This window comes from Eutrigla gurnardus, assembly GCF_963514095.1.
Source record: "Eutrigla gurnardus genome assembly, chromosome: 5".
Classification (NCBI taxonomy): Eukaryota; Metazoa; Chordata; class Actinopteri; order Perciformes; family Triglidae; genus Eutrigla; species Eutrigla gurnardus.
The window spans coordinates 19,523,584-19,546,651 of record NC_139919.1 but is presented as its reverse complement, the minus strand read 5'-3'; the positions used below and the strand labels follow the sequence as shown (position 1 = coordinate 19,546,651).

Genomic DNA, 23,068 nt, shown 5'->3' with positions numbered 1-23,068 from the left:
ACTTTCCGTGTTTTGATGTTTATATGAGGGGGATTAACAGACCCACCATGGGGTTTCCAACATAAATCAACAGTTTCTTCCTACGTTTCAGTGCAGGCTGCTTTCTGTTTACCTATAACGGGGAATGAGAGGACCTCACTTGTTTTTCAAAGCTGTGCTAGATTTGCTGGAAGCGGGTATGGGCCGGTTTTTTGCTCCACGGATGGGTGTTTGGGAGGTGAACGCGCGTGAACCGCGGTGCTGCAGATGAAGTGAGCAGCTCAGGTTTTAGTTTGGAGGATTTGCGACATGGGCTGAGCTCCTGCGACGAGTCTTTTCTCCCGAAAGCTGTTGAATTATCCGAGGATGGACGACGGAAAACGGAGACGGATAAAACTTAACTTATCGATTAGACTGTAATTAACTATATTCTCCTTTACGCGCGCGCGCGCTCACCGGCACAGGAAACACCGACGCTCGGGCACGCCAGATTGGAATTAAAGCATCAACCACATTTCCACATCTCTAAATGTGAGTTTTTTTTACTGTGGAGTTTGGTTGTAGTGTGATGTCACTTGGCGTGGAGAATCAGTTCTACGGATCTATGGATTCCTCCTTTTTAAATGTAATGATTTAAAGTTCGACTAAAGGATACATCGCGATGCGTCTTTATGTGTCTGGTGCTAAATATGCAGGCGCATGTATGCACAATGTTATAAAATTACCTTAGCAGAATAATTGTTAAGTCAGCAGATGTGGTTTTCCTTTCCACAGAAAGTGGTTTTGACCAAAATAGACTGTTAGTACTGGATATTGGATTTTTTTTTTTTTTTTTTTGCTTTATTTTATTCCATGAGTTTTGGTTTAACCCTCAGTTTCAAGTGCCAAACACTTTAGCGACATATTTCTTCATTCTTGGTTTTTGAGATTCCGCTTTGGTGACCGTCTCAGCCCACAGTGACCCTGATTGTTTCAGCTGGATCTCCTCCACGGCCGTTGAGACACTTTCCTCCGTCCCTCCGTCTCCTCGCCGAACAATGTGGCTCCCTCGCCTCGTGCTGCCGCTGCTGCTGCTCCGGTTCTCCGGTGTGCTGCTGGTGGAGGGCTTCAACACGTGCCACTCCATCAACCTGGACGCGCAGAAGTCCCGACGCATCGAGGCGGTCCGCGGACAGATCCTCAGCAAGCTGCGTATCCGCAGCCCACCGGACAAGGACGAGGCCCCGCCGCCTGGCTCCGTGCCTCCGGAGGTCATGCTGCTCTACAACAGCACGCGGGAGCTGCTGAAGGAGCGCGCGCGTCTGGCCGAGTCCGCGTGCGAGCGCGAGAGCAGCGAAGAGGACTATTACGCCAAAGAGGTGCAGAGGATTGACATGCTGCCGCCTCGCTCCGACACAAGTGAGTCCATGTGTGATAAACATGTGTGGTCTTCTCTGTTATGAGTCCAAACAGAAACCATGAGAAATTATAAAATAAGTCCTGCTTATAAAGCTTTGAACGACCCGTTTGACTGAGAACCTTCACAGACACATTGCATAATATAATGGTTCTTTTGGCTTGTGACTCATTTAAATAAACAAAGTCTATCTGTGGAGCTTAATCACTGGTTATAATCTGCTTAAAACACAACTAAAGAGGGTTTTTTGCTTCATAAATAGGTTCTTGTGAAGGAGTTTAAGTGGCCCAAATAGGTCAAAGTAGATTCAGTATGTTCAAATAAGTACTCTTTAACAAGTGAACTTGCTGCTTTCAAAATGTTACTCAAGTAATAGTCTTCTACATGAGTATCAGCGTCAACATTGACTTAAAAGTTAAACACAGAAGACTGATGCACCTTTAATGTATCTGGACTTACTTTATCATATCACTGCTTATTTCAGTCTGTTGCTAAACACATATTTTGTAAAGTTGTGCTATGGAAAATGTTGTATGTGCATGGTGGCAATAGTATTAAAGAAGACTGTAGGAGAAGATCAAGTTATCAGGTGTTATCCTGCCCCCTTCCTTCAACAGCTGTACCCTTCATCAAACCACTAAATGCCTTTAGTTTTATAGGCCAGCTGTGGTCAGTGGCACGCAGCTCTCACGAACACACACCAAACTACCTCATTTAGGAAATTTTAAGATTAATGCTACTGGATACTACGTGATACATAATTACATAACTGTAGTTGGGATGTGATGTTTCATATGGTAAAAATCCATGAACGCAGCAATTACCCATATTAAACATAAGACCAGGCGCATTTACTCACTACATCCAAACCTATCATTTAGTTCCCAAACACTCATCAGCAGCAATTATGTCCGAGACAATGCATCAGCCCGACAGCACTTTGAACAAATTCTATAAATACGACATTGACAGAGAAGGCATGAGAAGTTGTTAGATCATTAATCTATGGTTGTTGTTTTTTTCTTCTATCTAGATGTGCTACAGCCAGGAGTCCCCAACCCCCATTACAGAGTCGTCCACTTCGATGTCAGCAGCGTGGACCTCACCAACAGCACCCTGGTTAAGGCCGAGTTCAGGATCTTCAGAGCTCCCAACCCGCTGGCACGGGCCTCAGAGCAGAGAGTGGAGATCTATCAGGTAAACAGCAGTGTGACGGCTCAAAGTTTCCTCTGTTCATCATTTTGAATGGAGCAGAACCACCAAATTAGCATGTAATTACATAGATTAGAGATAGACCATGGTATTGCTGTCTTTTTAAGCTTTTACAACCAAAATAACACAAACTTTCCACAACTATGAAGGTGACACTGAGTCCATACTTCTTTAAAATCACTTAAAGTCCCTTTAAATATGAAAGAAGCAGAGCCAGGAGTTGTTTCTTCCCTTGTGTGTGACCAGGAATACTGCTTAAATGAGTATTTTTATGTAGATTTTCCCTCTGGGAATTTGAGGATTGGGCCAACAATAAATCTTCACAAATTAACCTCTCACAGAAATATGTTAGCCCCAGGGAAAGTGAGTGAACATAATTAAATGCCGGATGACAGATGTGCAGGTTGGTATTGGTTTTATCTGATACAGCGTTAGGCTCCGTGCCAGTCATGTGTAAAAATTTACTTTATATATAATTCATATTTACTGTGTGTGTGTGTGTGTGTTAATCAGCTGCTGAACCCAGATGAAGAGAGCACCTCCACTCAACGTTATATTGACTCCCGCACTGTTCAGCCGAAAGCGAAGGGAGCCTGGATTTCCGTGGATGTCACCGAAACCATTAAAGACTGGGTGTCAGATCCAGGTTTGCTTCAGCACTTCCTCCACACACACACACACACACACACACACACACACACACACACACACACACACACACACACACAACAAGTGGATAACAATGTTTGTGGCATTCATCTCCCTCAGCTGAACTCAATTTATATCCTTCCTACTGATCAGAGAATAATATTGGCCTGAAGATGGGCGTCCACTGTCCTTGCTGCACCTTCATCCCGTCCACCAACAACATTGTTCCCAACAAGAGTGAGGAGCTGGAGGCTCTCTTTGCAGGTTTGTTACACTTCTTTTTCTTTTTTTTCCCTAATGCATATCAGTCTTGGTACTCATTAATTCACAGAGAGGATCAAGAAAGATAAAGAGTTTCGATTCAGCACGAAAATGATGCATTTTGACTTCCCTGGAGTTTCTGTATATGTTGGTTGTAGGTTGTTTGTTGATGCACCATTAGTTGTGTTTGTGCCACGTGTGAAAATACACAAATACATTTAAAAAAACATGAGAGGCTGTGTGTCGAAGAGTTGATGAACTAAAAACAGTGAAGTTAAACCTAGCCTCAGTTTTATATGAGCAGCGAAATGGATGAGAAATTGAGCAGGATGGTGCTAAATTGGCTTTGTAAGGGCATTAAAAGTATTTGTGTGAGATTTATCAGCATAGCAAAAAATTTTACAGGTCACAAAATGTGATCATAAAGTGGAGACTCTGTAAGGCGCCTCCAGAATGAATCATGAATGTCTTACACACACGATCGCGCAGGAATAATGGAGAGACTGTTCTGCTACACACACTGTGAAACTGTTCATGTCAGACTGTGTTGCTTCATTTGGGCCCCAAATTCTAGCATTTTCCCCAAGATTTATACACAGGTGAGCCAAGTCAGTTTTTTTTTTTTTTTTTTAGCACTTGGAAAAAAATATCAACCTTCGAAACCAATACAAGCAGCGGCTTGTTTTGAGCTAAAAAAACAAACTCAGATACAAACAAGACAGGCTGTCATTCTTGGTTTAGGAAACAACTAGATCAAATATATTTTATAACTTCAAAATATGTCCTTCTGCCTTCACGGTAAAACCATAGTGAACTACTGTATATTAACTACCATATTTTTCCAGCATCTAAACTGTAGGAATTTAAAGGTGTAAATAACTCAACCTTTTTTGGCTCGAGTCCCTTCAAAACGAAGCAACGTCTACCGACAAACCACTCCATTTATCCTTGTGGGCAGTTCCATTAAAGGCAGAGTAAGTAATTTGGAAAAACCACAGAGACTTTGAATGCTTTGCCGAACCGAAAAAGTCCCGCCCCCTTCGATCAGACCTCTGTTCAAAGCCGCTCCACCAGAACGCCAAACGAGTGCTCGAGATCGGCAGAATGCAATCAGGAAGTAAGCGTTGACAGACAGGCAGGACGTCCAATTATTTTCTCAGGCCCGACTGTTTTGATTGGACGGTGTTTTCACAGTCCTGCCACGGCAACAGTTTACATTTAAAAGTGTTTTTTATGTCAGAGCATTTCATTTGCTATCAGTATGTTATGAGGATTTCAAGTAATATAACACCTACTCAACCTTTAATGAGTGGAGGGAACACTATCCAGTATTTAAAAAAAAAATCAACTTGGGTGACCAGACCCCCCAGGTTGGGAACCACTGTGTTAACTGTTGCACTGCCCTACGTAGGGGTGGATGATGAGCAGCTTCGTCAGATGAGGAAGACGGGTCCGGTTAAAGGCCAGGCAGATTTCAGCACCAAGACGCCGCACCTCATCCTCACCGTGCTGCCCAGCGACCGATTGGAAAATCCAGCCAAGAAGAACCGCAAGAAGAGGGCGGCCGCCGCAGACACCACAACCTGCTCCCGGTAGGCCGCCGACCAGCCACGTGTCCGTGTGGTCATGTGTGACTCGCCAACATCACTGACATGTAGTTTCATAATTCTGAAATCTAGTTGTGGTGGGCGGTGGATTTTTTTTCTGCCCCGAAACATTGCAGACTATTGTGTGGCAAAACGAAGAGTATTGTGTCTGTGTTTAGACTGCAGGCCAACAGGCGTGCAGCGCTCTTTATTTAGACTACCTCGCGCTGCGGGGGGGAACTCTGGCAGCCTGCATAGTTATTACCTTGAGATGGCTGGCTCTTCAATCGTGACCCATTGTCATTTTCCCATGACCCCAGACCATTAAAAGCAGAACGGGATTTGAAATATTTCCGTGTTGATGTTGTGTCTCTTCTCTGTGTGTCTTAGTGGCTCAAACCAAGGTTGCTGTCTGCGCTCGCTCTACATCGACTTCAGGCGGGACCTCAACTGGAAGTGGATCCATGAGCCCAAAGGTTACAAAGCCAACTTCTGTGCCGGCAACTGTCCTTACATCTGGAGTGCCAACAACCACTATAACATGGTGAGTTGTTATATTTCTGCTGAGGAGTTGCAACTTTATTGGTACCATCTAAAATGTGCCTGGAGCGTATGGAGAGTGTGGAAAAGTACGGAGCACAAAAAAGTGGCATCAGATGTTTTGTCCCATTTAACCATTCTTTGATATCAAGATCAAATGCAAAACTAAAATATGTCTGCAAATTACTGTTATGATCTTGACAAACAATTTTGACAAATTTGACTGGAAAAGGTGACACAGCAAAATGTTATGAACATATGCTCCAGTAAAAAACAAAAGCAACTCTGTAGAGTCTCACTCAAACACTCTGGTTTTGACCTCTGAATCAAATCAACCTCCAGACAGACTTCAATGTACAGAAACTTTGAAATGCATGTGACATTTGCCTTTAAATGAGCTTTAAGTGCATCGCTTGTGGCGGCTAAATACCACAGTTAGCTAAGTTTGGTTAACCTCAGTGTCATAAAGGGGCTGTCACCTTGCAGAAGCCAGCTATACAACATACAGTACACCCAAAACAACCTGTTTGTCCCATAGCTTGTGACTTGTCCTACAGACATACTGGCTCCGACAAAACCTTCTGATTTACTTTATCCTCTCTTCCTATCCTTTATTTATTTGATTTGTCGGATTTTCACATTTATACGACACTTGGTTTGCTGCAATGAGACATTTTGCATTTGAAAGACAAATAAGGAAACACATTCACAGACCCTCAAGAACCTTTCTCCATTAAAAATTCAAGACTTAATACACAGCTATCAGAGTTTAGAATTTAGGTATTATTTACAATGCAAAAGCTAACAGCTAACAGGATAGCTTAGTTTGGCATAATAGAGGCGGGAAATTACTGGAGAACATTGGCCTGGCAAAATAAGCATTTGCTAAATCATGGTGTAAAATGTCAATGACCCCAACTGAGCTCTGCACACTTCACACCAGAGCAAAGACAAAACAAAAAATACTGAAAGTGTCTCAAGTCTCCCTATGTGTCTGCTCCGGTTAGATCCTGCCCCTGTACAACAAGCTGAACCCCGAGGCCTCCGCCTCGCCCTGCTGCGTTCCTCAGGACCTGGAGCCCCTCACCATTATGTACTTCATCGGCCGCACGCCACGTGTTGAGCAACTCTCCAATATGGTCGTCAAGTCCTGCAAGTGCCGCTGACCAAAACTACAAACTTCTTCTCTCAGAGGGGGCAGACGGACCCTTTCTTCATTAATCTTTGCTGTGACCACCTTTAGCAGACTTTTGAGATGTTATATTTTTACTCAAATCTCCCATTCTTTACATGAAAACGTCTTCATTCTCTGGAACTGTCTGTTTGCTATAGGACACTGTAAATATGACAACATAGCTGTATTAAACTTGTACTTGGATATTAAAGGGGTTGTTGTGTGATTTGGCCACATTTGGCCTGCATGAAAAGATTTCTTTTTTATCAGGATTTCGTTTCCACCTCAGGCGTACTCCTGCGGCCGTGGGCGGCGTGTTTGCTTTAGGTTCGGAGGTGTTGATTGGAAGGATCGCGGCCTGGAAAGGTTTGCAGACGGAGACCTTTAGTGGAGGGAGGCAGGGAGCAGATAGAAAAGAGAGAGAGAGGAGCTGTGTCCAGGCAGAGGCCCTGCCAGCTTTCTGCGGTTCCCCGAGCTGAAATCTGCCCGGCGTAAACAGGATGTGAAAGATTTCCAGACACCGACCCGACCACTCACGGAACGCTACATTTAAATGCTCCCCTCATCTCCTCTGTCTCTCTCCCTCTCTCCCTCTCTCTCTCTCTCTGCTGCTGGAGGTTCTGGGATTTGTGGTGGGAGGAGAGAGGGAGAAAAGAGAGGCTTTGAAAATGAGACGTGGGATGATAGGGCTGTATTTGGAACGGCTACAAGTTTGGAAGGTGGTATTTTGCAGCCTTAGCAAATTTGTACCTATTTGGGTCTCGCTCAAATATTCAGTAATCACACTCTCTATTCTCACTTCCTGAATGTGCATTTATTATTGTAAAAAAAAAAAAAACTGTTGACTTAGAGCTATTCCTATGTGTTTCGTCATACCAATGTTTTACCACCAGTCTCATTGATACACACACACACACACACACAGTCTCTCTATACACCCAAGTGTCCGCATTGACCACTTTTGATAGAATGTCTAAATGCTGAAAATAAAAAACATCCCTAGGGCATATTTTAAATATAGGTTCTCTGGTATGCCAGTGGTTTCTGTGTGTGTGTGTGTGTGTGTGTGTGTGTGTGTGTGTGTGTGTGTGTGTGTGTGTGTTCGTGTGTGTGTTGTGTGTGCGCACATGTGTGTGTGTGGCTGGTGAGGTGATGCACGATGGCACAGAAATGATTCTCTGGCTTTTATTGTGAATTTTATTATGCTTGTAACAGGCTGTGTTCTCTCTGTGACCCTGCTGAAAGTGAGGCGTGGATTTATGTATGATTTTTTGTGTGTGTGTGTGTGTGTGTGTGTGTGTGTGTGGGTGTGTGTTTTGAAAAGTTTTAGTTGAATAGGAAGGAAGACGTGCAGTCACAACAATATCCGGTCATGGATGGTTTTAACAGAGCCGGTGGTTTTCATTCATTTAATGGAGCGAAGCCTGTGAGCTAGTTCAGGCAGACAACTCCAGCTGCTCCGTCATACTCATGTGACATACCTCATACTCCAATAATATTCTTCCTTCACATCCTCCCTATTTGGCGGTCTATTTAAGCTACGACACTTCCCATCTCCCCCTTTCGGCTGTCAGTGCCTCCGCTGCCACGTCAGTATTGCTGTCTACTTGCTGCTAACCCTCCACCTCCCCAGCATCCACCTGCAGCCTCCGGGGGGTTAAGATAGTCATCATCACTTCCCATCCTTATGTAATCACATGGGAAGTGATGATGCCTAGACGCCATGATGACTATTTTGAAAAACAACATGCTATAGAGAGTTGCTAAGTTCGAGGACCTGCAGGTTCCTGAAGTGTTTTTTTCAACTCTTTTCAATTCTTCCTCAATGTTGCTTAACATAGAAACACAGGGACTTTCCCAGATGACGTAACGATCAGACGGTACAGGTTTACATTTGGAACACCAGTTTCAATTATCTCTAACTTTGTTTCTGAGATTTTCACCCATCATTTTGCTGTAGTGGATAGCTCTAAATACTGATCTGAAGGGCTGGGCAATATGATGATATATTGATGTTTTTCTTGTAAATTTGTTAAAAGAACAAAAAAACAACAACATGGATGGACAATGCTTACAATCCTTGCATGTGGAAGCTGAACTGGAGCAAACAGCTGTTCACTGAGAGGGCATGACAAGGCACAAATCGTCTCAGACTCCAAAAGCAAGAATACCACATGAGAAATGTAACCATGGACTATACAATTTGAAAATACTCAGTACTTGTGTATACAAAAAAAAGGCTTAACTTTATTTACAGACTTTATTGATTTACAAGAAAACACGCTGTAACGTGACATACATCATTATGATCGATAATCAGGGTAGTAGATTTTGGCCAGACCACTCAGTCTGATTCTTCAATGTTCATAAAATTTGAGCAAAGATACGTCCATTTTTACTGAAGTTTTTTTTTTTTTCCACAATTGACTTCTGCTGTTTAAATAGCTTAAAGAGATACAAACTGTTCTCCAGCCTTTGCAGTAAAATAGTTGGGGTTTTCTTCGAAGCCACAGTGAGAATGTAGCCTCATTCGTGTGTTTGTCGGGGTGCTAGTGCTGGAGCTGTGGTGAGGCTCCCTCCCCCCCCATGAGTAAACTAGCTCCAGCATCTGTTAGTCTTTTCCACTTAACTACCCCTTGCTATATCCAACCTGTACTTATCCCACGGTGGAGCGCCTTGCTCTGTCTCACACTAGGTCTCACTGTCCTTGAGAGGGAAGTCTATTGACCCCCGCACACTTGTGCAAACACACACCATGTGGGTGCCTTTGACCTTGAGAGGGAGTGTACGCACAGACCCTCCGGACATCAGAAGCACGCCCCTGCTCCCTTCATCCGGCCGGTAAAGCCTCCATATAGACTAATCTGTCATGATTCATGGCTCTGCTTCCTCCCACACTGACCAAAAAATGTAAGAAAGCCCTCGATAACGGTTATAAAATGTTGTTGAGGATGACAGAAGGCAATTCTCTCTTTCTCACATGCACCTTGTGGTTGTGTCAGACATAGCTCACATTGCAGGTCTGGACGAGACGTTATTCGTCACACAGCTAGATTAAAATTGTTCCTGTTTATTTCTGGCAATCAAATTAAAATACAGCTCTGGTGGGAAAAGGGACACCATAAACATAAAATAAAAAAGTTATACAAGCAGCAGAGCAGTAATGAGAAACAGGAGTAGAGAGCAGATAGTAGATCTGTGGCCTCCAGCATTATTGAAGCCATATTCTCCCCAGCAGTCAAACTTAAAGAGCTTGAGGCCCGACCAAACGCTGGGAATCCAAACCCACATGGGCCTGCCTCTTTTTAAACGCACAGGGGCGACATTTCTGCTTTCTTTTTGGATCCATAGCAGCCTGATTCTATTCAGGGAGAACATAAATCGTGTTTGTTGACCTGAACTTACTGCAAAGATGATCATATCAAACAAAGTGTTGTTAAAAAACAAATGTATAGATTCATCCACAAATGAATTCCTCTCAATCATCACATGACCCACTGGAAGTCTTCTACCGGTATTTTATCACTTATTTACAATATGTGAAGAGAGACTTTTTATGGCATATTATACTATGACTTTTTTACTTTTTCCAACATAATAATAATACAAATACTTTTTTTATGACTTTTTCAAAATACTATAAGATTACTTTTTCCAACATAATAATAATACAAATACTTTTTTCGACATAAAATACAATTACTTTTTTTTATGACTTTTTCAAAATACTATAAGATTACTTTTTCCTATGACTTTTTATTGCATACTATATAATTACTTTTTTATTTCTTTTTATTTTTACATATGACTTTCTTTATTACTTTTGATTATTACTTTTTTCCCCCCAACACATTTTAACATTATACCATGACTTTTTTCGACATACTATAGTTTTATTTTTTTGACTATACTATGACATTTGTTTTTAGTTACTATACTATGGCTCTACTTTTCTAGATGACATAATTTATTATGAGTTACTATACTGTGACTTTTTATGAGTCACAGTATAGTAACTCATAATAAATTATGTTACTATACTGTGACTTTTTATGAGTCACAGTATAGTATATAGTATGAGTTTTTATGCCACACTTTTTATCACATTTTTTAGATTATGCATTTATGACTGACTATACTATGGGCTTTTTTTATGATGACTCTAAATATCATGTGATTTACCATGAAGTTTTTTTTTATGAAATATGTAACAATGGCTTTTATGATATATTTATATGACCTTTTGATGACTGACTGATCTATGATTCTTTTTATGACATACTAAACAATGGCTTTGGTGACACTTAGCATATTATTCTATAATTTGTGTACGGTATACTATACTATGACGTTTTATGACTTTCTATACTGTGTTTATTTTATGGCATACTATACCATGTCGTCTTTATGGTATACTACTTGACCTTACACTTTACAAACAAGTCTGGAATTTAATTTTACAGCTTTACACCACATATACTGCATAACAGACACATATTATATTACACTTGAATCATCAGTGAGCTCAATTCAAATATCCACTTTTTTCTTTTTTTTTATTGAATATATAGAAGAATTCAAATACATTTGGACAGTAACAACATCCTTCGTTGATGAGGAGTCAGACTCGTACAAATGATTGCCAATGGATCGTGGTCAGTACACCACTATGTTGCCATGTGACTATATTTCTCCTCCCAGCCCTCTGTCAACAAATGACAAAATATGTGGGAGCCTGAATTTGAGTGTGGATTCAGTCAGTTACTTATTTTGGCCCTGTTTGAGGGCAGAATGCCACAAAAGCCTCTTGTAGTAGTTCCTGGTTCTAAGTAAGCAGGACCTAAATATTTATCCCACATCGACCAAGAACCGAGTTCATTGAGGACTTTCAGAGTTCAGGTTTCATGTCATTTAACATCTCCCACTCTCCAGTGGACAGGGGTTTGGGAACAACAATTTTATACTGCATATTTTTTAACTCATTGCATTCTGGCGGCAACGTACGACGGTGTATTAGGGCCACTGTAGTGGCAAATTTGTGACTTTAAAACTAGCAAATTAGTTTATTACGATGCTAACAACAGCCATCACCCTAAGGACCTTAGCAAAGCGTTCTCACATGTTGGGATGGATTAATTAGAAAGATAAATGCAACATTCATGGGAAGTTAGCTAGCATAAATGCCGGTTGTTAGCATCGTAATAAGCTAGCAAATTTGCAAATTTAAAACGAGCAAATTTGCCCCTTTAAACTAGCAAATTTGCCACTTTTTTCTCAGAATATTGCCCACCTCTCTCGGCTCCGTTCCCCCCCTACAGTGGCCCTAATACGCCATCGTATGCAACGTGTAGATTAACTAATTGATTTAATTTTGTCTCTTTTTCCAGGGTGAACACATTCAAAAAGAGTTAGTGAGCAGTATCAAACAAGTGCACAGGCTTTGTTTTATATCACTCAGCATCAAGGCACTGCAGGCGGTTTAAAGGTGACCTGTGGAGTTTGTCTTGTAAACAAAGTTTCTGTTCTTCACCAAAAACCTATTTTGTGTATAAATCATTTTCTTCTTCAAAAACATTTTCAAGCTGATTTTCTTTTTTAAAAGTCTGAAATCTATATTCTTTACAACTATGTTTACCAGCTTGCAGTCTTCTCCATCACTGGCACATTAATGTGTTTCTCGACATTTTGCTGAAAGTCGACACAATGATACAAAAATAATCACAAAGGCATCTGCACAGATGAGCTTAGCTTGATGTCAAATAGCGGTGTGTGTTTAGAGAAGTCTGGTTATCGTCACTTTAAGACATTATGAGGCATCGAACAGGGTGAGGACAAATGGTACAGTACTGGAAAGGTGTGTACTGTGTACACAGTTATTTATGCAGCAGAGGATTCAAATCTTTCAACATAATAAAACACGAACAAACAGAACCAACAGTGATTTAAGGAAACTTGATTTATAATTGGTAAACACCGCAAACCTTAAAAGTACCCTTAGTACCCTTAAATAGCCCTAAACCCTTATATCCAAGGTGAGCACACAAAGATGCGTATCATGGCATAAGAAGCACAGATGTGTTAATGCTGTGGACAGTTACTTGGTCTGACACGTTCCCTTTTTACCCCTTAAAAACATTTAGGAACAGGTTCATCAACCAGCATCGTTAGCCACCTGCTTGAACAGCTGGAATCTTGTTTCCATTTTCAATAGTCACATTACCACTCAGAGGAGGGACATTGGTCTGAACAACAACCCTGCTGTGCTCTGATACTGTTCTGTTGTTTTGGGGGTTCAGGTTCTCCTCCCACTGCAGGTTTTTCCACCAGGAATGATTTAGTTGAGGTGGTAAGCCACCCAGGTCCTGACGCATTGTGTCTTGTGATTCATTTGACTTGAAGATGATGTCACACTAAGAGACTAAATGCATTCGCTCGGTAAATAACTCCCCTTGCTTTCGGCCCCTGTTCTTCCTTTTTGTTGTTCTGTAAAAGGGTACTATTAGCTATTAGTCAGTAGCCAAGAGTTCACCTCAAAAAGCCAACTCAAATCTGAGCATTAATGGGGAACACGTCTGCCAAAAATCGATCGTGTTAAGCATCGCCTTAGTGCCTTTTAAGACTGGAAGCATGTGGACGTTTTTGAAAGCTCTCTTGGACTCGCTTGATTAATAAGGACATTGAGTGTACGTGGCACAATGAAGCTCAGATGATTTGTAGGAACAAATATGTCACAGTTACAATCAAATGATCCCCTCAGTACAGAGCCACTTAGCTGGCTGTAGACTCTAAGTCTTGTTTATTGTTCTCATAAGCAACGATCAGTGACAGCCCAGTGAATGATGCAGATATTCAGTCTGGAGGGTGACAGCTTCATATATCATGTCATGTCTGAAGGGAAGCACTTGTCAATCTACTGTAGAGCCCACACGAAGGATTTCCTGTCTCGAACAAATCTTCACAGAACGGGAGTTTCTGCACTTCACCTGCTTCCAAGATGCTTCGACAACGGGGAAGAAATCCACATCATACAGTTTTGACATCTTCAGATCATCTGTGGCTAAACTTGAACATATTCTGATTTGCATGTGGTATAATCCACTGTATGTTCTAAGTGGTCAGAGTGTCAAGTCATAAAGGTGTGAACCAACAGCTCTTGTGACTGTTATGTTCTGACACGTCTCGAGTCGTCACAGTGTTGAGAGTGTCGGCGGTGAACCTGGCTGGTTCTCTGATCGGTCTGGAAGAGAGGATTCTGGAGGCGGTGTGGGGGGATTCGACGGTGGCTGCATCTCCCGGTTGGGCCTCCTCACCTGCAGGGGGCTCCACTTGTCTGACAGCTGCCTCCTAATGCTCCTCCTTTTGGGCTTTCGTGGTCGTCTCCTCCTCTCCTCGCTTGCTCCTGGCTGGCCGCGGTCGCTCAGAGTGTCTGATGATTCATCGATGTACGCCAGGTTCTCTCCAAAGAAATCCAGCAGCTGGCAAGTGGGTAAGGAGGCAGCATGGAGGGGAGGGGACGGGAGGTGGATTGGGTTGGGAGAAGGAGAATGAGAAAGAGGGTAGTAGCAAGGCTGCTGACCGGGACCAGGTGCACATCCATGTTTATTCTTGGCTACAGTTACATATTTCTCTGCTGAAATCAGTTGGTGTTTCTTTGTTGCTGTATTCATGTCTGCGGCTCTCACTCCTCCCTCCTCCATGCTGTTGACTGCACAGCAGGCCTGGAAATTGTGGAGCGCCAAGAAGGACGAGGAGATCGAGGACACATCTGATCTGGAGTCAAAAGGAGACTCGGATCCAGAGAGGGATCCCTGCATGTTTGCACCTGCTGAGTCTAGTTCTAAGGTGGAGTGGGCAACAGGGAGGGAGAATGAGCGGCCCAGCTGGGGAGGGAACAACCTGCCATCCACCTGCAGACCAATAGCAGTGTCAACCCTCAATGCGGCCCCCCCTCTCGGGACTGTTCCACCTCCAGCAGCACTGACCCGTGGCCGGGACCTGGCGACCAACGCCCTCTCAAGAGACGATTGGGCCTCCAGCTGACTCAGGGAGCTGGAGAGGCCGGGCCAGCGGTTCGGCAGGTGTCCGTTCTCAGGTCCTCCTCGAGCCAGGTATCCCAAAGTGCCCTCGGCTCCCCGACGGATGCGGCGACGCTCACTGCGTTTCCAACGCCGGCGCTGCAGGAGGAAAGGGTCGTTGAACTCCAGAGGATTTGGGATGCGGAAGTCCATGGACATGTTCTGGATGTTCTGGGTCCAGTCTGTAGCGTGGGCCCTCAACTCCTCCATCTGAGAGAGAGAGACAAAAGATGAACCTCGAAACAAGATTAAGTGACGCTCCTCCTCTCTTGGTGTACATTCCTGGACGTCTAGTACCATTTATCTCTCACCTCAGCGCGGGTCCTCTGAGACAGCACCCTCAGCCACTTGCCTATCATGGTGAGGATGGAGGCAAAGTAGGCGAGACCAAACACTATCCACAACCACACCAGAGGCTTGAAGAACCAGCCGCCCTCACGACCACCTGGACACAGAGAAAGTGGACACTGTGACGCCTTGCTCCACAGAGATGCAGTATTGCCCTTCCTGTGTCCACCTCATACTGATCAGAGGTCAGCTGGAGCATGTAGTGTTGCAGCAGTTGCTCTATCCAACAGACCAGTGTCCCCCTTTCGCTCAAGACCCCTTCGCTAGCTTAAATTGTTGCACAAAAGCAGCTTTTTCAAGTGCCTCTCCCATTATTGTTTATAGAGTTGCAACTAGCAACTGTTTTCGTTATCAATTGATCTGCTGATGAATTTTGATTAAATGTACATGACAGTATCCCAGAGATCAAAGTGACATCTTCAGACTGTTTTGTTTGACCAACAAGAATCCCAAAGATACTCAATTCATCATGGTATATGGTCTGAAAAGTTGAATATCTTTCTGTCAACTAATGGTTTCATCTCTGATCATGCATTGTAATTATAATAATCAGTTTTATAGAACGCTTTTTTTCCAGATGCTTAAAGATGCTTTACAAAAGCAGCAAAGGTGTGCTGAAACACCCCTGAATGAAAATAACACAGTCTTGAGCTATGGGGTTTGTATGTGCTCAGTGTAAATGGAGCTGCGATACTGGAGGGTTACAGCAGGCAGTGCTAGAATTTTTAAAACTTTGAATTAATTTTTCTATTTAAATAAATAAGTAATAACTAATTGTGTTTTCAAAATGCATCTATTCAATAGCACTGAAACAAAAAAGGGGTGCTGGGTGACATATAAGTGTGTCAGATTTGCCAGATTTATTAGAAAAAGAGCTGTTTGTGCTTTTTTCAAAGCCTGTTTGTCTCTTTCTGCAAGTTAGAAGAGATCATGATGAGTCATAAAAACTTTCAAACAAAGAAGGCTTATTTCAAAGTTTACTTGCAATCACAGGCTGCATTCTATGAGTGTGTGTGTGTGTGTGTGTGTGTGTGTGTGTGTGTGTGTGTGTGTGTGTGTGTGTGTGTGTGTGTGTGTGTGTGTGTGTGTGTGTGTGCGCGTGCATCAGTACCTGGTACGAAGTCTCCAAAGCCAACAGTGGTGAGAGTGATGACAACAAAGTAGAGTGACTCCAGAAATGTCCAGTCCTCCACTTTCTGAAACACAACCGTTGGCACGGCCAGGAAGATCAGACAACCAATCAGGATGGAGAGAACCGCTGAGATCACACGCACAGTGGTCGGCCTGACCTTACGCTTCTGAGAGAGAGAAAGATAACAGCAAATACAGAAGCAGAATGAATAATAAAGAAAACCTAAATATTTTTCTTTTTCAAAGTACTTTATTTTTAAGGGTTTAGGGTTTGGGTTGACCGATGACGAGTTACAGGCACAGGTGGCATCTAACAGAAGAGAATTACAGCTTTGACCTTGATGTTGGCTGTTCAAATATTCAGAATGTGGATGAGAGTTAGTTAAATATGTCCTCTGCCATGGTGCTCTTGAGCAAGTCTCCTGGGTGTCTGCTCAGTGTGCAGACATTGCTGAAAGCATATTTATTGCCAAATAGAAAGAGGTCTGGTAGGTTCGAAACTGTGATTCAGACAAGGTGTGAAGCCAGTTGAGGTTTTTGTTCCTGGGCAGGACAGACCATTCTCACCAGGAAGAGGGTCTCAATCTTGGCCACGGCTCTCCGCAGGACTGTGCCCATGTGGTCACCCACTCCAGCGAGCAGTATGCCAAACATGGGGATGCCCACCAGGGCGTAGCACACGCAGAACAACTGGCCGTACCACGTCCGAGGAGACAAGTTCCCAAAACCTGGTAGGAAGTAAACACAAGGACCTTCAGCTACGAGTTCATATGCATGCGAGTTCAAAAGAGACACTTCCATTAGCAACAGAACCTCAAATCTGAGTCAAATCTGAGATGTCTTTTGGACCAACATGAGGTAACATGAGGTGAGTTCATTGAACATGGATATTAGATGCCGTCTATACAGAAATTAAGAAGAATATAACAGAAATAAAGAAGAATATACATTTTTTTTTGTTTCAAACAGATAATTTTGTCATTTTATTCAAGACCTACAATATGTGGAACCCAATTTTTTTTTTTTTACTTTTTCTGCTATTCATGTTTCACTTCAATAAAATAAATCACAAGGCAGTAGCAGTATCAAAAAAATGTTATATAAAAAGTCATAGTACATTATGTCATAAAAAATGTTTATAGAAAAAGTCATGGTACAATTTGTCATAAGAAAAAGCCAAAAAATAAGATGTAATATAAAAGTCATAATATAGTTTGTCATTAAAAGGTCATGTAGTGTTTTGTCATTTAAAAAAAAGGCAAATAGCAAGTCATTGTATGTCATAAAATGTCATGAAATATTAACATAAAAAGTATGTAGTATGTCATAAAAATAACTCGGTGTATAATATGTAATATCAAATGTAATAGTCATAAAATGTAAAAAGAGTCATAGTATAGCATGTCTTAAGGCAATGTGAGATAAAACACTGTAGTATTCTGTACCTATGGTGGTAATGATGGTGCCACAGAAGAAGAAGGCTGAGGCCAGGTCCCAGCGGCTGGAGAAGTTGGCAGGAAGGTTGTTCACATCCAGGCCGGCCTCCACCGCAGATACCACTCTCTGCATGGGATTTGTAATTTACATCTCAGACAGAAAGGATACATTTTCCAGAGAATTATGTTATCTACCGACTCCAGTAATAGAAGAAGAGGGATCCAGCTTCTTTAATTACGTAAAGGCTACCAGAACAATGGATGATCTAACAACCAGCTGAGTCTAGAGGGACGTTTCCATGGTGCCTTAGGTCAGACTTATTATAAGAAATAAAGCTGGTTTAACTTATAATCGTGCTATGTAAATAGACTGCATCAGCTCACTTTAAATTGCTGTGTATCTAATCAAGCCAAAAATCATATTTTTACCTGTAGAGCCGTCATAGTCTCACACTATGGGCCCCCTTCTCAGACACCATTAAACCATTTACCTATTTGCAGTTCCTGTTGAATGTACAGACAACCATCTGGAGTGCCTTTTTTCACAGATTTCTTAGATTTACAGACATCTATCAGAAAACGGACAGGTGTGTTGTCTCTAATGTCAAGTTAAATCAGAAAAAAACCAAAGATATACTGTATTTCTGTGTTAAATAGTTTGGGCCACATTTAGACGGTGATTGTGAGTGGGATTGTGTTATGAGAGTGTGCTTAGTGTGTCCAATGATACCTTCACAAGGTTGTAAAACTCCACCTCGCTGACACAGGAGTTATTAACAAGGAAGCTGTTCTTGGTACCGAGCAGGACTTTGTATGCCTTGCTCTCCTCAGGGAACTCCAGGGTACCGAAAACAAGCGCTCCCATCACCAGGTACAGCATGACCCCCATAAGCAGGGCCAAGAGGGTGGTACACCGCATTTTCTCCCCGCCGCTCCCCTCCGCCCCTCCAGGGTTAGAGGATCAGATCTCAGAGGCCAGGATCTGGTCGGGCTCTCAGTTCAGGATACACCGGTGCACAGCTTGCCATAAACAGGAAGTTCCTTTAGAGAGGTGCTGCATGTGTGAGCAGGGAAATGTGAGTAAGCAACACAAGTGCTCTGCTGACACACATTCACAACCTTTATTCAAACGTGTGTGCGTCAAACCAAAGAGACGGGCCATTCACAGGAGCACAATCAGAGATATCGTCTTTTCTAGTCCGCTAATTCTTCCACGTCAAAAATCGGCACCCATAATGCAACACAACTGCCGACACTTCAGTCCGAGATTCAGGTCGGTTACGCCGGCAGTTGCTAATCTCAAGCAGAGATCAGACGCCTGGCCAGCTCACTTCTTTCTAACTCTACACCCCAAGATTTTTTTTATTTTTAAACTTCTTGTCTTAAACACCCACGACATTGACTCAAGTGACATCACTCGAGGAAATTTACCAGACTTCACAGAGCTGCCTCGAGAGACACAAACGTTACATAGAGCTTTTCCACGAATGCAGTAGCACCAAGTCAGATCAGTATCATCAATGAATGCACACAGAGGGATTCACAGATGCATTTTAGCATTTAAATGGCTCTTTCCACAAAAATATTTTCAATGAACATAAAATAGTTATTATTCTATATAAATGTTAAACACAATGTATCTCAAATGTAAGAAAAAATATCACTTTGAAGAACGAAAATGTACTCAAAGTATAAAGTAAAACATTCTACTGGCTGTATTGTTTGTAAGGCTAACTGAAGTTTGCATCATATTAATAAGAAAAGAATAATCGATAAAGCCTTCAAACTAAAGCAACGTGACTGTTTTGAAAAGAAGAAAATACTGACATTTGGTAAAAGTAAAAAGTTGTCCGAAAAATAAATAGTGAAGTAGAGATACCTGAAAATCTACTTCAGTAAAGTATTTGTACTTCGTTACTTCCTACTGCTGGTAGCCGATCAGATGTCTCCTTCCTTTTCAGCCAATTACATGAGCACGCCCCTGACGACCGTACGCTCTAATGTCATGATCAGGTTTCATTTGTGGATTTCTATGTTTATTTAAAACAAAACAAATTTGTGTCTGCATCAGAAATACATTTGTGAAAATGTGTTTTTACATTTATATCCTATTATTTATAGGCACTGCAAAAATACTTATGTGAAGAATAATTTCTGTGTGCACCACCTTTAATCCATTTTAGTAACCTACACCTAAAATATGACCCGAATTACATCATCATTGACATCATCATTGGATTAAGTTATTTTCAGGCTGTTTTCAGAAGTTGAGTAGTATTCATGAAAAGTGAACTGCTCTGGATGTGTAAAAGCAGGCGAACGCTTCTTAAGGTGCCAGGTATCAAATCCAGATAGAGCTTTGTTTTTACTCAGCGCCACACGGTGTGACGTTACTGTAGCTGCGTCCTGTTTAACTTGCAGCTGTGCCATTAATCACACCACGAACAAACAAAGAAGAGACAAGTTCTAAAAAAAATAACTGGGGAAAAAAAGTGCGTGATGAGAAGTGAATCCAATGGGATCCCAAATGCAGCAATGTTGTAAAAATGAAAGGAAGTATTCTTATTGCATTCTGTGGTTTCTTTTAAGATCATGTTTATGATAAATGATAAAAAGAGTACCTTAGTTTACTGAAGTCAGGACATCATCCCATGTTAAAGCTCCACAAATCAGGTGATGGATACATCTTTGCCTCTTCTTTGCTCTGTGTCTCCCCTCTGGTTATCCCGTCTTCAGCGGTCAGGAGTGGAGGATTGTGGGTTTATTTCCTCTCCTTCAAGCCATTTTCAAGACTTACGCGTGACAAAACAGGCCTACAAAAAACAAAAGTTGGAACATTTCCGTCTTTTTCTCTCTTTGTTTCAACACAGAGTGGTGTTGTTCACAATGTTCACATTCACATTCACAATGTTCACATTGTGGAGACTCTGTCATAATAAGCAGTGAGGGACCGACACACTCCAGGCCGCCCTGCCAGCGGTATCACAAACGATTACACTCTGCCAAAACTCCAGACATGCATCTTAAGACATTAATAGAAAACATGTTTATAGTTGATCTTTTTTAACTGTTTACTTTTGAGACGCACACAGACAAGATTGGGATTTAGGAGCTTCTTGCTCGGGGTCAGCCGCTCCTGGTCCTCTCCACATGGACCTTCTGACAGTTCCCAGTTGAGTCTGGCTGACTGTTTCATTCTGAGCTAATGGACTGTTGGCTTTGGTTTGTGTGGACCCTCTGGCTTTAACACCAACAGATATGATGAGTTATCATCGCGGTCGGAATCTGTGCTGGCATATTTTAATATTTTGCTAAGATTTTGAGTGAGGGAGGCTTAGAAGGAACAGAGCTGTGGCTGCCGGGCAGTGGTCTAATCTTAAGTTAAACAGTAGAGGCAGGTGAGGAAATAAATCATACGGGAAGCTGTTTGAAAAGAAGCACACGGCTGCTAGAAGATGTACATTCTTACTGTTCTTAGGTTTACATTTAATGCAGGTATATGAGATAAATATGACCAAACAGTGATAAGGATACTCTTTTTTTCTTTTATTAATACTATTTCGACCTTCATCAAATATTATGTTATATAAGCTCAGATGAGAGAACATTTTTGATTTTGCCATTTCCACTCTTACATTTCCACATACAGCTGTGGAACAAAAAAAGGCCTGTTTGTGAACGTGACTGCCTGCCTGCAGCCGGAGAAAAGTCCCACGCCTCATCTGTGCCGACAAACCTCCAGAGATGAATATGAGCGTCTGTGTATGAGGACGTATTATCTACTCAAGAATTTACAGTGGTGGGACAAAATAAAGCTACTTTAGATGTAATTACCCCCCGGAGCAACACTGACGTCAGAGAGAGATCACAGGTTACAACTTTTGGTTCTCTGGTTTCATGGTCTGAGAATTAATGTTGGTCATGACGACAGGACTGTTTGTGCCACAGAAGTTGCATAGAGACCGATAAACTAGTTGATATTCACGGAGGCTATAAAACCCAAAAAGAATATTTCCAATCAAACAGTTATCACACTCAGAAGCTGCGCTCCCAAAAACAGAGATGCCTAAATTTTAAAATGTAGTTTTAAGCTGAACTCATTTCAAAATGTTACAATAAAATGACTGTGCCTGTGTCACGGTTCAACAAATCTATATTGGGAGGAATGTTAGAGCAGGGGATCGATCATCTTGTTTTAAATCAATGCGACAGTCTGCTACTATAGTTAGAAAGCTTAATTTAAAAAGAAAAAAAAAGGAATTTTGAAGTTTAAATCCGCACATGAAACTGGATCTAAAACTAAGCAGCATGCATAATACAAATATACACGTTTATGCTTCTTAAGTGAGAAACAATAAAAGAAAACAGTCTCTTCTCAAAAATACTGATGTTATAACCCTCAGTACCTCCCCTAAACAATGTATTTGTGCATGTCTTACCTTCAGTTTGGAGAAATGTTGCTATCCAACTTTGTCTGATGCAGGATGTGCCGTTCTCTCACCATTCAGCACTCGGCAAGGAGCCGTGTGAATGTGCGTGTATGAGTGTGTGTACGGTGTGTGAGTGTGTTATGAAAGTGCATGTGTGTGTTTTCTCCTTGGAAGGTGTTTCCCCATTCTGGAGACCCTACATCACTCTTAAGAGAGGAGAGCAGAGATCGTAGGCGGAGGAGGAGGAGGAAGAGGAGGAGAAGAAAGGGACAAGGCATGTGAAGTCCATTAACAGGGCTGCATGTGTGATTAAGTGCCGTCACTGCAGAGGAAGAGCAGAGGGCCTCGGAGTTTCCTGAGCTGGACGTGGGGGGGCTTCGCTCTCTAAATCCTTGCTTTTCCAACCTCTGTCTTTTTGGGAAGTAAAAAGAGACACTTGTTTCTGCAAAGTCAGAATTATGGTCCATACAATTTTTCTTGCACTTGGATTTGCATCATGAAATAAAACAGACTGAAGGTGGAAAAGGCCTACTCTTCTATTATCTCCTGAACTCTTTGATTTCCAAGTCTGCTCCTTTAAAGCTTCCAGCACCTTCTCACACAATGAGTCATGACCATGAGGCGAAGGGAGAGGACTTTGGTAATTGCGGAAATACTTATGTGATTCAACCAAGATATGAGTCTCTCCTCATTGGACCACGGCACTCATTTAGACTTAAATGTCCACCAGCAATAACAAATAACAAAAAAAAAAAAAATAGTCTTCGCACTTAGCTGACATGAGAAACAGTACATAGCCAGACTTCTCAGATTCAAATGTGTTGAAAGATAAATAAATCCCAAAGAGAGACA

General features: G+C 42.1%; 2 protein-coding genes across 4 annotated transcripts; one reads left to right on the top strand and one right to left on the bottom strand.

The window, feature by feature from the left end:
* Positions 1-878: 878 nt before the first annotated feature.
* tgfb5 (transforming growth factor, beta 5) lies at positions 879-6,998 on the top strand. Its single transcript, XM_084010220.1, has 7 exons — positions 879-1,377; positions 2,409-2,572; positions 3,101-3,233; positions 3,389-3,499; positions 4,908-5,088; positions 5,473-5,626; positions 6,630-6,998. Exons 1-7 carry the CDS (start codon positions 1,017-1,019, stop codon positions 6,786-6,788), a joined length of 1,263 nt encoding a protein of 420 aa, XP_083866346.1. The 5' UTR covers positions 879-1,016; the 3' UTR covers positions 6,789-6,998.
* A 4,374-nt stretch (positions 6,999-11,372) lies between these two features.
* kcnk4a (potassium channel, subfamily K, member 4a) lies at positions 11,373-22,403 on the bottom strand. 3 transcript variants are annotated; one of them, XM_084010392.1, is made up of 8 exons: positions 22,226-22,403; positions 20,408-20,599; positions 18,517-19,816; positions 17,796-17,913; positions 16,918-17,078; positions 16,331-16,517; positions 15,183-15,316; positions 11,373-15,081 (listed from the first exon to the last, which is right to left on the bottom strand). In XM_084010392.1, exons 3-8 carry the CDS (start codon positions 18,703-18,705, stop codon positions 13,984-13,986), a joined length of 1,887 nt encoding a protein of 628 aa, XP_083866518.1. In that variant the 5' UTR covers positions 18,706-19,816; positions 20,408-20,599; positions 22,226-22,403; the 3' UTR covers positions 11,373-13,983. The 3 variants fall into 3 exon arrangements, with proteins under 3 accessions (XP_083866518.1, XP_083866519.1, XP_083866517.1); XM_084010393.1 differs by having other exon boundaries at positions 16,331-16,415; positions 16,909-17,078; positions 18,517-18,840; XM_084010391.1 differs by having other exon boundaries at positions 18,517-18,840.
* Between the last annotated feature and the right edge of the window lie 665 nt (positions 22,404-23,068).

Coding starts and splice junctions, on each gene's coding strand:
- tgfb5 (XM_084010220.1), top strand. CDS start 1,017: ATGTGGCTCCCTCGCCTCGTGCTGCCGCTGCTGCTGCTCCGGTTCTCC. Junction 2,573..3,100: donor AGAGAGTGGAGATCTATCAG/GTAAACAGCAGT, acceptor TGTGTTAATCAG/CTGCTGAACCCAGATGAAGA. Junction 3,234..3,388: donor AGACTGGGTGTCAGATCCAG/GTTTGCTTCAGC, acceptor CCTACTGATCAG/AGAATAATATTGGCCTGAAG.
- kcnk4a (XM_084010392.1), bottom strand. CDS start 18,705: ATGCGGTGTACCACCCTCTTGGCCCTGCTTATGGGGGTCATGCTGTAC. Junction 16,518..16,917: donor AGATTGAGACCCTCTTCCTG/GTGAGAATGGTC, acceptor TCTCTCTCTCAG/AAGCGTAAGGTCAGGCCGAC. Junction 15,317..16,330: donor CTTTGGAGACTTCGTACCAG/GTACTGATGCAC, acceptor CTCTGTGTCCAG/GTGGTCGTGAGGGCGGCTGG.